The 14,508-nt window shown below is 40.9% G+C and overlaps 1 protein-coding gene across 1 annotated transcript in view; it reads left to right on the top strand.

Moving 5' to 3' along the window:
- Positions 1-14,508, top strand: part of VPS53 (VPS53 subunit of GARP complex) — a 152,981-nt gene that overhangs the window by 98,096 nt on the left and 40,377 nt on the right. The window contains exons 14-16 of the mRNA XM_004433325.3: positions 5,143-5,385; positions 8,059-8,206; positions 13,515-13,597. Coding sequence (XP_004433382.1) covers positions 5,143-5,385; positions 8,059-8,206; positions 13,515-13,597 — 474 coding nt within the window. The remainder of the gene's footprint in view (positions 1-5,142; positions 5,386-8,058; positions 8,207-13,514; positions 13,598-14,508) is intronic.

The following is a 14,508-nucleotide window of genomic DNA, read 5'->3' as shown; positions in this document are numbered from 1 at the left end:
TCTGCTAGGTTTCTCTATTTATTAATAAGTAACTAATAAGTGTTGGGAGAAACCTTGAAACCATATAAATAGCCAATAGCCTTTTTCTCATCTTTTGCCTACTTATTTTACCACCCAATGATGATACTTGCCTGGATCATTTATTACTAAGATAGTTGCCAAATGACGATTTTTCTGATTCCATCATTTCTTCTGCATTTATTAGTTGGCATTATATTTTATGAAAAAGCTTTCTCTTGTTCCTATTTGTTTATATCACCATGGACTTGTGGATTCCTGTTTTATTCAATGGATTAAAGCCATTACTATCTTTTTTTTTTAGCTTTATGTTGGAATAAATTTAGGCCTATAGAAAAATTCCAAAAATAGTATAGATTTCCCATATTCTCTTCTCCCACATTCCCCTAATGTTAACTTCTTACGTAACCATAGTGCAATTATCAAACCAGCAAGTTAACCTTGGTGCAATACTCTTTGGTAAACTCTAGACCTTGTTTGGATTTCACCAGTTTCTCCACCAATGTCTTTTCTCTTCCAGGATCCATCATTATTTATTTTAATGCTCAAATTGTCCCTAATTTGGCCATTGGAACCCCTTTAAGCTGGTTTTTTCATCCTTTTTGCATGCCCCTATCATTTTTTGAGCACTTCCTTTCTGGCACAACAAAATATGCCAGACTCATCTTGTACTTTCCTACCTCAGCCCTGGAGTCATCCATTTTTCCAGGATCCCTTGATACTAAGTTCTCAGCATCCAGTATGTTTGTTACTGCTTGAGTGTCATACTTGTAGGTCCTCTCAGCTGAGAGAGCTAAGAAATATTTACTATATCTACTTTTATACCTGTTTATATATTAAAACCTGTGAGTTTATGCTGATACTTCCAATTCTAATTTAATACCATGGGGTTTGTATTAGCCTCCCCCTTTCCATGTCTGTAACTACTTTCTACAGCAGTGAGAAACTTGGCTCCCAGTATCCTCCATGTATTTAGTTATTTGCTCCGTTTACCTGTGTGTAACCCATCTCCCAGTTGTGCTCAAGCCAAACCTGGGCTCCCCAACCCCACTGGCCACACCAGAGCCAAATCCTTGGCCCCAACCAAAGGGAGGGGAAGGGATGCAAATTAGTTTGAGTACCCTTGAATTAACAAGTTTCTGTAACTTCCTGGGGATCTTAAGCGGCTTTGCCCACGTTCACCTCCTTGCCAACTTTTTCTGACTACCGTCTTCCTCTCCCAGCGCCATCACTACTTTACTTGCCAATTAGAATACTGTTTCTATGAATGCAGACTGCAGAGCCACCAGAAGAAACTGCCTTGGTCATTCATAGATAAGCTTCGTTTGCAGTGTGGTTTTTCTTCTCTTCATGTTTTTATCTTTCCATCTACTGATACCACTCTGCAATAGTCTTTATTCTTATGTTATTTTATCAGTGGGACTCCCAGCAGTATTTCACAGGGCCCTGTGAAATGCTTATACAGTTCTTGGGCAAAAACCTCAGGCTACAGGGAAGAGGGTAAAAGACACCATCCACATCCATGACATGTTTCTTTAAGCTGGAGAGAAAGTAAATAAAAGCAATAATCGTAATATCATATATCTGTATAGTGCTTTACAGTTTTGAAATCAAAGCATGGTATAGTGGATAGAGCTGGGCTTCAGAGTCAGTCAGACCCAAGTTCAAATTCCACCTCCAATAAATTCTATGACCTAGGGCAAATTGTATTCTTCTTCTTAGCCTCAGTTTCTTCATTTATAAAATGGGGCTAATAATGCCTTCTACTCAGGGCTATTGTGAGGATTAAACGAGATTGTAGTTATAATGCACCCAGCACAGTGTCTAGTTTATAAGCTTATATCCTAGTGGGAAAGATAGACCAAAAAAAATTGTCGTACACAGCGTGAGGGGATAAAGTTATGAATATTTACTGTGGGAATACAGAGGAATGTATGAATCAAACTGCAGCTCAAACTTTTCTCAGTTTGTATCTTCCACTTCAGCCAAACCACTCCCCTCCTTCGCATCCTCTCTTCTTCACACTGTGTCCTGTGCTCACTTCTGACTCCCTGCCTTTATTCTTTCACCTGTATCTGCTGTGAAATTTTCTTTCTAGTTTCCTCTATTATTTCCTTTGTCTAAAACAAATTGTTAATATTGTCTGTACTGAAAAATTAGCATTTTATTGCTGTCTTGAAATCTAAATATCAAAACTTGTAATGCTTCTAATGCTGTGTCTTAGCCCCTACAGCACCTTGATCAGGATTTGGCCGTTTATGAACTCATTCTTGATTGTAATTGCTTTAGGGTATAAAAGGCGCCTCCTTGTGATTCCAGTCAACAGGTCAATATGCCACACATCCCTTTCTCCTTTAGTTCTATAAGAAGATCTTGCCAAATCTCAGGGTGGTGTTTGGTGCCTGGAAGAAATGATAACCTTTGCTTTTTTTTAGTTGAATTGATTTATATCTTATACTTGCGGCCCACAGAGCAGTGCACATACTCAGTGCTCAGTCAGTAGTTGGTTGGATTGATCATCCGTACAAACTAAGAACCTTACCCATTCCTGTCGGAGTAACTTTTACTCTTCTATTCTGTGAAATGTTGATTACTCGTTTTCTAATGTCTTGTATGGCGTAGAAGCATGCTGATGCAAAGAGTGGAAGGTGAAAGGGAGGGGAAGGTTACTCTGACTGGTTTATTTCTCATACGCACCAGGGAACAACGTCAAAAGTAACCTGGTAGACATTCTGCAAAATATGGAAGATCTTTGGAGTTTGTTTTTTAAGTGGAAATTTTCTTTATGTTCTATGATCATAATTAATTTATAACCTTACTCATCGGGTTGGCTCTGAAACAGGAGGTAGGTGAGTAAGCATCCTGACTTCAGCTTCTAGTGGATTTAGGTGAGTGGTTAAAGTAAAAACACTGCAGAGCTCTCGCCCCTGTTTTGGTTGGCACTATAGATTTGGAGATTAGAATCTCTTACAAGAATACTCAAGTGGAAGCTTTTGCCTTCTGTTACATGCTGTCCTCCACTGCACCAGCCCCTGTCCCCCGTCCACCTCCCACCCGTCCATTCCCATCCCTTAGGAACAAAGTGTGGAGGTAGATCAGCTGGGTGTGTACATATTTGGCACCGACGTATTTGGGAGATTAGCTTCACCATGAGCGTGAGGGGTGGGCCTAGGCGGAGCAGAAGTAACATAAACATTATCCCAACTCGCAAGGATCTTAGGATAACATACCTGAAACAGAGAAGATTCTACTGCTATATAGCAAGCAGCTTTCACCTTTTTGTACCAACTTCACCTTATTAGAAGTGACTGGCTAGAGTGCTGTCTCAAGAAGGCTTCTGAAATTACACCAAAGATCAGTGAAAAAGAGAGCCATTATTGATGAGCATTGCCTGCTGTGAGCCCAAGGGTGAGAGAAGGGCAGACGTTTCTTGAATATTTGACATCCTGACATTGTATAGAAAAGTGTTAAAAACGTAAAGTGTCAGTGTGTTACAGATGACAGAAGTTGCAATTGAGCCAGAGGATTGATGTGAGTAGGAGTTGTCTGGGTGCTCCCTGAGCTGAGCTTGAAGGATGAGTAGAGAGGGGCAGGAGAGCATCTCGGCCAGGGGTGGCATCTGGGCAAAGGCACAGAGTCGGGGGTAGAGGTGGAGCAGGGGGCTGTTGAGGTGAGTCTGGTGGGAGAGTAGGGTCACTGTGGAGGAGAGGTGGGAGGTTAAATGGAAAGGCAAGCCAGGAGAGGCCATAAGGAATGGGGGTGGTGACCCTGGAGCTTTCCAAGGTCAACTGATGAGTTCTTTCTTTGCTGACCATCACCACAGACTCTAGCCTAGGCCTGAAGTTCTTTGAAGTTCTTTGAAGGCAGAGTGGCTACATCTGGATATAATAAACTTCCAATAACAAAAGCTCTTGAGTAAAATGTCAATTTTCTCCTATTCCTGCTAATTGATGCTATGTGTGGTTCTTGTCTTTTTCTTCTTGACTGTTGTATAAATACATTTTAAAAGCACAGCTGGATTCCTGTAGCCTCAGACAGCAACCTAAAAAGATGCAAAATGTCTGGAGAGGTGGAGATCCCTTCCATTTCTCATACAGCACAACGGTGTGGGGAACAATTAATACAGTCCCACCGGGTCCTAACTAGTGATGACTCAGTGTGACTGAGGCAAATTCAGTGATGTTTGAATGGGGAATGGGAAACAAATTGCAACCATCATCACCACTGTGACCTGGGGCAAGCCTGGAGCTGTTCATGCCCTCTCTTCTCCCAAGATTTTTTACGCCTTTGATTCTGGAAGTTTTAAGAGAAAACTACATTAAAAGAGAAAGAAAGCATTAGAATATTTCTTTACAGTTTCTCTTTGTTTAGGCATCTATCTTATGGGCACACTTAGATTAATGATATCTAAATATTTGCTGACATCATAACCTTCCTGTGTTTTTAGGAGGCAGTAGGGTAGAGTGGTTAAAAGCATGAGGTTTGGAGCCAGGCTGCTTGGTTTTGAATCCTGGCTCCCACATTTTCTTGCTATATGACCTTGGACAAGGTCCTTAACTTTTCTGCACCTTGCTTTTTGAAAATGAGGGTAGTACCTACTTCATAAGGTTATTTTGAAGATTAAGTGAAGTTCAATGAAATGACGCTTATAAAGCGCCAACGTAGTACCTGGTACATCATAAGTGTTCAGAAAATGATCACTATCATTATTTAGGATTTTCATTTGTGGAAAGGGGAGATGGTACTAATATGGTAGTAGGACTAGTGCACAGACTTAAAAGGTGGATTCTAGGCTCTGCTCTGCCACTAAATTGTGTGACAAACTTTCTGGGCCTTAATATTTTTTATCTCTTAGAGGGTCCAGTAATGCCTTATCGCCCTCACAGGGGCTTGGGGTCAAATGTGATCATGAAATGCCTTGAAAAGTATAAAGCAGCACACAAATGCCAGATTTTATTGCTGCTGTTATTATAGGAGTGGTGGTGGTGGTTAATGATGGTATTGATAAAAATGGGTCCAATTTTAAATGTAAAAAGCATTAGGAATGAGTTACTCATGGCAGTGAAGCACATTTGCTTTATCTTTCTTGAAATAAAATAACATTTCAGGTTTTCTTCCTCCTAGAAATCTTGGAGAGCTGATAGATCGGTTTGTGGCCGACTTCAAAGCGCAGGGGCCACCTAAGCCCAACACTGATGAGGGGGGTGCTGTGCTTCCCAGCTGTGCTGACCTCTTTGTCTACTATAAGAAGTGCATGGTGCAGTGCTCTCAGCTCAGTACGGGGGAGCCAATGATCGCTCTGACCACCATTTTCCAGAAGTACCTCCGAGAATACGCCTGGAAAATCCTCTCTGGCAACCTGCCCAAGTGAGTCCTGTTCTTCCTGGTCTGAGTGGTGAAGTGAGTGGTGAAGTGAATATACCTAAATAAGAGACTCTTTAAGGAAATCCAGTCTGAAGTTGTTTACTGAACTGCTAAGAGTATCAAGGAAGAAAACACCCTTATTGAGTTCCCACGGGTCTGAGACTGTTTCCTCTCTAATGAGATTCCACAGCTGATCAAGACCGTAAGAGGAAATGCCCACAATGGCCACCAGCATAGGTCAGATCTTACCACAGTGGACTCAAGGGAGTCAGTTCCATTATATCTGTATTTAATTTACATGACTTCAGCGATAGGTACTTGGCAAAAAGAGTGGGGTGGTGGTGGAAATAACTTTTAAACACAGTGGGCAGTTTCATTCAGGTCCCATTCAATGAGAGTATGTCCTGGGATGAAAAGTAGAAAGGAGGCATGAATCTGCTTTTCCCTCAGTCTGATTATGTTCCAAAGTCTCTCTTATGGTGTGTGTACCTTTCTGTGTTGGTTAGAGTCTAACATTAAAAGATGTGATGGGATTCGAGGCGGGGGGGTTGTATAGCACAGCTCCTAATTATAGTGACTTAACTGTATTATTCTGGGGCATTAAAATATTGTTATATTGCTTATTACTTGAAAGAAATGGATCATTCAACTAGAGTGTTAGAGATGTTTTAGTTATATAGCAGTTTCGATTGTAATAGAATAATAATAGATCTAAAGTAATGCTTTGGAATTTAGTATTTATAAATCATCCTCATGGCTAAATTCAACAATTATGGAATTACTTTCTGTCATTGTCCCTAAAATGTGTCGTATATGGGAGTTTTACATTGTTTGGAGGAAAGAAAATAAAATCCATGTGCTCTACAAGAGATTTGAAGTAACAGATATGTTTCACCCATGAGAATTTCTTTGACTATGATAAAAATTATTTTAAAAATTCTAATAACTTTTATCCTGATGATCAAAATAATACAAGACAGTTTAGAAAACACAGAAAAGCACAAAGATGAAAATAAAAGTTCACCTATAATCTCACCACCCAGAGAAAACAAATTTAACTTTTTGGTATATATTTTTCTCTTCTTTATTTATATATATAATGTGATTATGTGCTTTTGTTTGTTTGTTTAACAGAATTGGGACTATACTGCTAATAGTTTTATACCTTGCTGCTCTCCCTTAATATCATCCTATCAGCATTGTTGCCTGTGTATTAGTCAGTGTCACAGCAGGAAACAAATGGTGCACTCAGCTGGGATATTGTTACTAAAGCGACTATTCACAGAAATGGGGGCAAAGTGAAAGGAACCAACAGAAGATTCTGAAGCATCCCAACACTAGTGGATAATTGTTACCACCTTAAAACTCACTTGAGAGCTATGCTGTAGATGAAGGGCTGCCCCACAGTCATAGAGGGCCACAGTCACTGCCAGGACCACACTGAAGCAGGGAGAGCAGGAGGACTAGTTATTACTCAGACTTCTCTCTCCTCTACCTCTCCAACTTCCTGCTGCATCTCCTGTTGGCTGAACCCAACAGGAAGCCAGAGGGCCAGGGAGCCTGGGTGATAAGTCTCTAGAGGTCAGTCTCCCAAGCCATCGAGAGGGGAAGAGAAGAGCAGAGAATGGATCTGGGAGGCCAATAGAGATCAGTCAGCACTAATGACAGTAAATATTCATCAGAACACTTTTAATGATGCCATGATAATCCAACACACGGAAGAACCTCAGTTCACTTCTGAGGTTCTTATTGATCATTCTCTTAATTGCTCATTTAGGTTGGGGTCACTATTTTGGTATTTTAAATAGCAGAAAAAGCATCCTTGAACAGAAGTAGAACTACTGAGTCAAATAGTCTGAATATTTTTTTAAGCCCCTGAAATATACTCCAGAAAAGTTGCACAATTTAACGCTCCTAACTCATAGTGGAAGAGAGTGCCAGTGTTCTCACACCCTTATAAGTGCCAAAAATTAAGATGTTTTCAAATCTTTATTACCAGTAAGACTGGGCAGTGTTAGGGTTATTTTTTTCAAGGAGAAATTTCTCTTTTTTTTTTAAGGTAAATGTCATTGAATTCTATCTTCTTTTGAAAAAAATTAGAATCTCACAGTTGAGGAAGCAGGAAGTTTTATAACTGCATTTTCACATTTTGTGAACATATGATTAGATCAGTAGGAAGGGATGAGATGCTTTTTGGTTTCTTGAGGCAACCAGGGCTTTCTTTGGGCAGGAACCATGTTTTAACATTCACTTTTGAACCCTTCCACAAGCACAACATACAAATTTCCATGCAGAATTTTCTTAACTGAGAGAAACAATTAGGGAACCAGCTTTTTCTACCGATGATCCTGAATGAGCTCTACAGATCAGGAAATTCCAAGCTAAGCAGAGAGGCCACTCAGCAGCCTTCTCTGTGAGTATCAGAGTCATCATAGTTAATAGGACTGATTACTGGCTCACTGTTGGAATCGTCTCTTCCTGTTTCTGGTGGTCAGAGAATTTAAACAGATGATAGTCAAGGTAAGGTCAATAGGAAAAGGACTCATTGTATGCGGGTTTGTTTGGGTCATGTCCAGGCTTTCCTTCCCCCTTTTCTTTGTCTTAAGATGTGCAGTTTCCAGTTCAGGAAGCAAATGAGAAGTCCCAGCCTGACTAGTTCCTGTTCCTCTTCCTCAGAACCACAAGCAGCAGTGGAGGGCTGACCATCAGCAGCCTCCTCAAGGAAAAGGAGGGCTCAGAAGTAGCCAAGTTCACTCTAGAGGAGCTCTGCCTCATCTGCAGCATCCTGAGCACAGCAGAGTACTGTCTGGCCACCACCCAGCAGGTGAGCCGCCCTGGCTGCCCACTCACCACCTCCTTTTCCTGAACCATCTGGGCCACCTAGCTCAGTAGCTAAGAGTATGGGTCCTAACAAGGCCACATACAACCTTGGGCAGACCGGTTGGCCTCCCATAGAGGAAAACTGGCTGGCCAGCCAGAAGACGGCCCAGGCAGCCATCTTATAAAAGGGCCTTGTTAAAAGGAGCCTGGGCAAGAAATATGACTGATCTCCTCCCCAGAATTCTGTAAGCCACTCAAAGGGCATGCCCTCCTGAAAATAGGTCAGTAGCATCGTCTCCTGTATGAGGAAAGCAGTGACAAACTTAATGGTACTAGGACCCAGCCTTTGGTAGTGATGAGTCACAACCAGTTATTCCATTCTCAGAAGTGTTACTAGGCTAAGCAAAATCCTTTGGGCTTTTAGGTATCTCCTGAAATTTACGTAGCATTCTCAATCTGCCTTGTTTGGATCCTAACCAATCCTAACCATTGTTTGGATGCTGACGTCCAGGAACTGGGAAGCAGGAAAGAGGGATGCCTCTACTGGATCTCCCCATTAGCAGAAGGAAGACCCAGAATAATTTTCCATTCAGCCTTAGATGTGGGATTAGAAGTTCCTTTTCACATTTGGTCTGGAATTCACCTAAGGCCAAGAGAAAGAAAATAATTGGTGAAGGTTCTGTTCTTCCCCCTTTTTTTGGTTTATATTTACACATGTCTAGATCATAGGAAAGCAGTCATAAATTATGGTTCAGACAGTACAGCTTGGAGCACCTGTGAGCCAGAGCAACAATACAGGAAGCCAAATAAAAAGTATTCCCCCAAAAACTTCACAGTTGCGGTTAAGCTAGCCAGAGGCGGAGGCAACAGCATGCTCTGCTTGGGGTCGTGGTCACATGAGTCATACAGGGAATGAGCTATAAAGGTTTGGCCTTGAAGCCAGAGACAGCAAGCCATTTAGCCCCAAGAACTCCCAGAGCAGGACAACAATATCTCTGAGGACCTCCAAGCCACGAGTCCCAGAGTTCTTTGATGAGGAAACACTGTTTAACTATTTTGTGTGTGTGCAGAAAGAGAAAGACACAGAAACATATAAATATAGTATTTTAAAAGGAAAATAACAGTGGTACCAAAAAAAAAAAGACTAAAAATAATGACTGAATCCTATCACCCTCAAATAATCATATTAGCAATTTTGAGTTTTTTCTTTCCATCGTTTTTCATCAACATACTTTTATATGCTGTAATCTTAACTTAATTCACTTTCATATCCTTTTGCTGTTGATAACATCATAGCATCAGCATTTGTCCTGTTGCTACAATGTCTTTGTAGCAACGTCATCATTATGGCTATATAATATTCCATTAAGGGACTGTATCATAAATTATTTATCAGTATCCTTGATAATTCTTTATCCTGCTTCAAGTTTTTGCTTTTATAAGTAATCCTACAAAGAACATTTAATATGTTTTGCATTATTTTTCTAGAACAGATTCTTAGGAGTTCTAGAAGTATTAGTAGATCAGAGACCATTTTGATGACTCATGGTAGATGTAGCCAATTTTTTGTTATTTAGTGAAAATTATTTTTACTGATTATGAAAGTAAATATTCTTAGCACCTATATTGTGATCTCTAAATATCATTTTCCACTAAAAGGAACCAGAGATTCCTAGAAAAATGACTAATTCCAAGTCTGGGGGAGGAAATGTACAGGTGGAGCCTGGAACATCATGTCATACAAAAAGCAAGAAAGATATCAAAGACTGTGAGATCATTTCAGAAGGATTCAGGAGCTGTAGAAGGTTTATTATACAAAAAGATTTTATGTCCAAGTCCTAACCCCCAGTACCTGTAAATGTGATCTTATTTGGAAATACAGTTATGTGCCTCATAAGGACATTTCAGTCAATGGCAGATCATATATACGACAGTGGTCCCATAAGATTAGTACCATATAGCCTAGGTAGATAGTAGGCTATAACATCTAGGTTTGTATAAGTACACTCTGTGATGTTCGCACAATGACGAAATCACCTAATGACACATTTCGCAGCATGTGTCCCCATTGTTAAGCAACACATGACGGTAGGGTCTTTGAAGATGTAATTAAGTAAGGATCTCAAGAGGAGATCATCTTGTACTTAGGGTGAGCCCTAAATCCAATAACTAGTGTCCTTAGAAAGGAGAGGGAGATTTCGACCCAGGGAATAAGGCCGTGTGAGGATGGAGGCAGAGATTGGAGTGATGCGTCTACAAGCTAAGGAACACCAAGGATTGCCAGCAACATCCAGAAGATAGAAGAAAGACATGGAACAGTTTCTCCCTCAGAACCTGCAGAGGGAACCAACCCTGCTAACACCTTGATTTCAGACTTCTGGCCTCCAGAACTGTGAGAGAATGCATTTCTGTTTTAAGCAACCAAGTTTGTAGTAGTCATGCACTGCATGAGGGCGTTTCAGTCAACGACAGACTGCATATATGACGGTGGTCCCATAAGATTAGTACGATATAGCCTAGGTGTGTAGTAGGCTACACCATCTAGATTTGTGTAGGTACACTCTGTGATGTTTGCACCACAAAATTGCCTAATGACGTGTTTGTTAGAAAGTATTCCTGTCATTAAGTGATGCATGCCTATGATCTGTTACGCAGCTGTAGGAAACTAGTACAGGAGCCAACCTGAATAAGCTCTACTGGTCAAAGATGGGACATACAAACATCAGTAAGAATATTAACTATAGTGGATTGAAAACATCAAATATGTTTAAATCCATTTGGTTATAATGATTTTTTTAAATTCAGTTATCACCTTTGAAGATACTAAGGAACCACTGGTATGAATCGAATACTGGTAAATAAAGGGAAAGGTCTTATACTGCCTTTCCTATCTGACTCGTACCTCAGGATAACCAAACCATTGACAATGAGAAGTATCTCTTTATAGCAGAATTTTAGCTAATAAATGAAGAAGAAAAGATAGAATATCATTCTTTTATACCTCCTAATGGAATAATGGATCAGAGCAGTGACCCTCAATGGCTGCTAACGTTACAAAAAGAGAGACAAGCAAACATGCATCTCCTGATAGAAGCAGTGTGCTCCATCGTGAAGTAGTGTTCTAACAAAAAAAGGAACCTGAACCTAATCAAGCTTCTACATCAAACTACGATTTACAGGAAATACAAGGAACAGAGGAACATGTTGTACCTTGTGGATACAATCAACAAAATCAAAACTGTGGGAAAATCTCCAGTGCAAACAACCCAGTTTCGTTAAGAAAAAATTGCAGGGGTGATGGGGCGTGAGAAGAAATGGAGGGAGAAACCAAAGAGACTTAAGAATCCAAGCAATGAAGAATTAGAAAATAGAATTTAAAAAACAATGCCACTAATGTATCAATATTGGTTCACTAATTGTAACACTTTTACACTTAACACTTGCATAGGGTGTTCCATTTACTTGTTCTTTATGAAGCGCTTATTATGTACCAGGCACTGTATTTGGTGTTAACTAACCGTGGTGAACAAAGTTTCTGTCTGTCATGGAACTTAGACTAATGGGGGAGCCAGATAAATAAGTAAGCCAAGATGTAACTTCAGTTCTGTAGTAAGTGCTAGGAAGGAAACAAATATTGCAGTGCTAGTTGGGGAGTTGCCTACTGAAGTAGTGGCAAGTGGTCAAGGAGGGCCTCTCTGAGGAGGTGCTATTGAAGCAGAGGCCTGAGGGGTGGGAAGGAGACTGCCACGTGAGGAGCTTGGAGGGGTTGGGAGCTGGGGGACAGCAGAGCAAGGATGCTGGTTAGGAGGAGTGAGCAGGGAGTGTCTGAGGGAGAGGAAGTAGGAAGTGTGAAGTGTGAGAGGGAAAAGACCTTGGTGTCTCCAGGACTTGAACCTGTCAGTATAACAAGCCAAGCAGGCAAGGGGCAAAGCAGGATGTGGGCCTGAGAGCTAGACAGGACCCAAGTCATGGTTAGAAGTTTGGATTTTATTTTCAGTGTAATAGGAAGAGGCTGTGGAAGAGTTTAAGCATTGTAAGCCTGTGCTGTAATTTGTTTCATCAATCCCTTTTAAATATACATGTAGGGTTGGCCCCGTGGCTTAGCGGTTAGGCGCACGCGCTATGCTACTGGCAACCCGGGTTCAGATCCCGGGCGTGCACCGACGCACCGCTTCTCTGGCCACGCTGAGGCCGCGTCCCACATACAGCAACTAGAAGGATGTGCAGCTATGACATACAACTATCTACTGTGGCTTTGGGGGGAAAATAAATAAATAAATAAAATTATAAAAATATATATATATACACATGTAGATTGTTTCCAGTTTTTCAATAATATAAACAGCACTAGAATGTGAGCTTTATGAGAACAGAATCTTATCTGTTTTGTTCACTGAGTAACTGCCTTACTCTGTTACAGAGCCTGGTACAAAATAGGCTTCAGTAAATACTGGTTGAATTAATGAATGCTGCAAAGAATACTTGCATATCTTTGTACATTGTTCTCATTATTTCATTGAAATGCTTTTCTAGATTTGAAATTGCTGACTTAAAGAGTATGTATATTTAAATTTTTGCTTTTTAAATAAATCGTCTTCCAAAAAGTTTATGCTAATTTATACACCCCTAAGAGCATTTTTAAATTTAAGACAAATGAGTGTGTGTGATAAATGGGTTTGGGAGTGCTAGATTAATCAATTCCCCGGTGTTTGGAGATATTTACAATTCCTGGTCAGTAGTATTTTTCTTTGAGGCAGCTGGGAGCATGGCCAGTGTTTCTCTCCTAGGCTATAGGCCGATGACCACGGCAGAGACTGTTTCTTTTGTTTACCTCAGTATCCCCAACACCTTAACACAGTGGGTGGCCCATAGTAGCACTCAGTGAATACTTGAGCTGATTTTACTGCCATCCACCATCAGAGGCTTCCAATGTTGGTGAGCAAGCCTGAAGTTCACTGTGTAGGCAGTATCCTAAAAATCAGGGTCTTTTTAAAATTAGTGAAATGAATTGTCACTGTGTCATAAGAAACAAGTATAGCCCAGTGCTAAAGGGCCCAGGTTCTGGAGGAAGTTTGATTCTCGGCCCTACCACTTACTATCTTGGATAGGTCCCTCCTCCATTGTCTCATATGTAAAATGGGGATAATAATAGAATCTTCCTCAAAGGGTTGTGAGAATTAAATGAGTCAATACATGAAAAGTGCCTAGAATTGTACCTGAATCATCAAACGCAGTAAATGTTAAGTGTTATTATTATGGCACACCTTTGGATAATGATTAAATATGTTTTTTTCTCTCTTATTTTCTAATAGCTAGAAGAAAAACTCAAAGAAAAAGTCGATGTAAGCCTGATTGAACGAATCAATCTGACTGGAGAAATGGACACGTTCAGCACGTACGTACCTTGCACGTGTTTGCTCAAAGCCTACCCTTTAACCTTCACAAAGCAGCATGTCTCAGGCTGTTGGCTTTAGGTCACTACAGAACCTAAGAGGTTTCCAGGACCTTCTCTTAGATCAGGATTATTCTCCACTAGCCACTAAGAAGCATTAGAAGTTGGTGCAGCTGCCTGCCGTTCTGCCTCCTCAGATGCAGTTGTTTTTAGTGTATGGGGTCTTGATTGTTGCGCTGTCTAGAATAAGAGAAGAAATCCTCCCTTGGCCATCCCTGTAGGAAGGGCAGGTCCAAGGCCTGCCTTCTGTCTGCCCCCTTAAATCCACAGAGGGCCAGCCCCACTTGCAGTGTTTTAGAATATAAAGTGTAAGCAGCCTGCTTTTAGCGATGTCGGGGGCGGGAGGGGGGTGTGTGTTTGGAGTGGGAGGGGGTCTGTCCAAGAAGTTCAAACTGTAAAGCCTTCTTGCTGTCACCTTGCGGTGTTTGTGTATTTTTGTTGTGGTCGTGAAATGAGATTGGGGCCAGCTGAGCTTCAGCGTGCACGTCAAGCACTTACTGAGGGAAAATCAAAATCCTCAGGTCATTTCCTCTCCTTTTCTCAACTTTTTTTTCACAAGTCCTGATTTAAACATTCTGGGCAAGCAGGTACTTTTGGAGGAGGAAGCAAAGAGGGATTCTGGGCGTGGTGCTTAGGGAGACTAGCCATGGAATTTTGTCTTGAGTGGAGACACACCCAAATAAGACCAGGACACGCAGCAGGAATGAAGAAAAGCCAAAACGCTCCTCGATGTCATTAATTCCTTTTGAAATAAAATGAGCTTTTCTGATGAAATGATGAATCTAATTTTTACGCAGGTGCCTAAAACCTTTGGAAGGGGCTGTATCGGTCATTCAAAAAGTCAATTTTTTAAG

The sequence above is a fragment of the Ceratotherium simum genome, chromosome 16 (assembly GCF_057802395.1).
Source record: "Ceratotherium simum simum isolate JZ-2026a chromosome 16, ASM5780239v1, whole genome shotgun sequence".
Taxonomy (NCBI): domain Eukaryota; kingdom Metazoa; phylum Chordata; class Mammalia; order Perissodactyla; family Rhinocerotidae; genus Ceratotherium; species Ceratotherium simum.
Note: the sequence above shows the minus strand (reverse complement) of the source record. Positions and strands in the feature narration are given on the sequence as shown.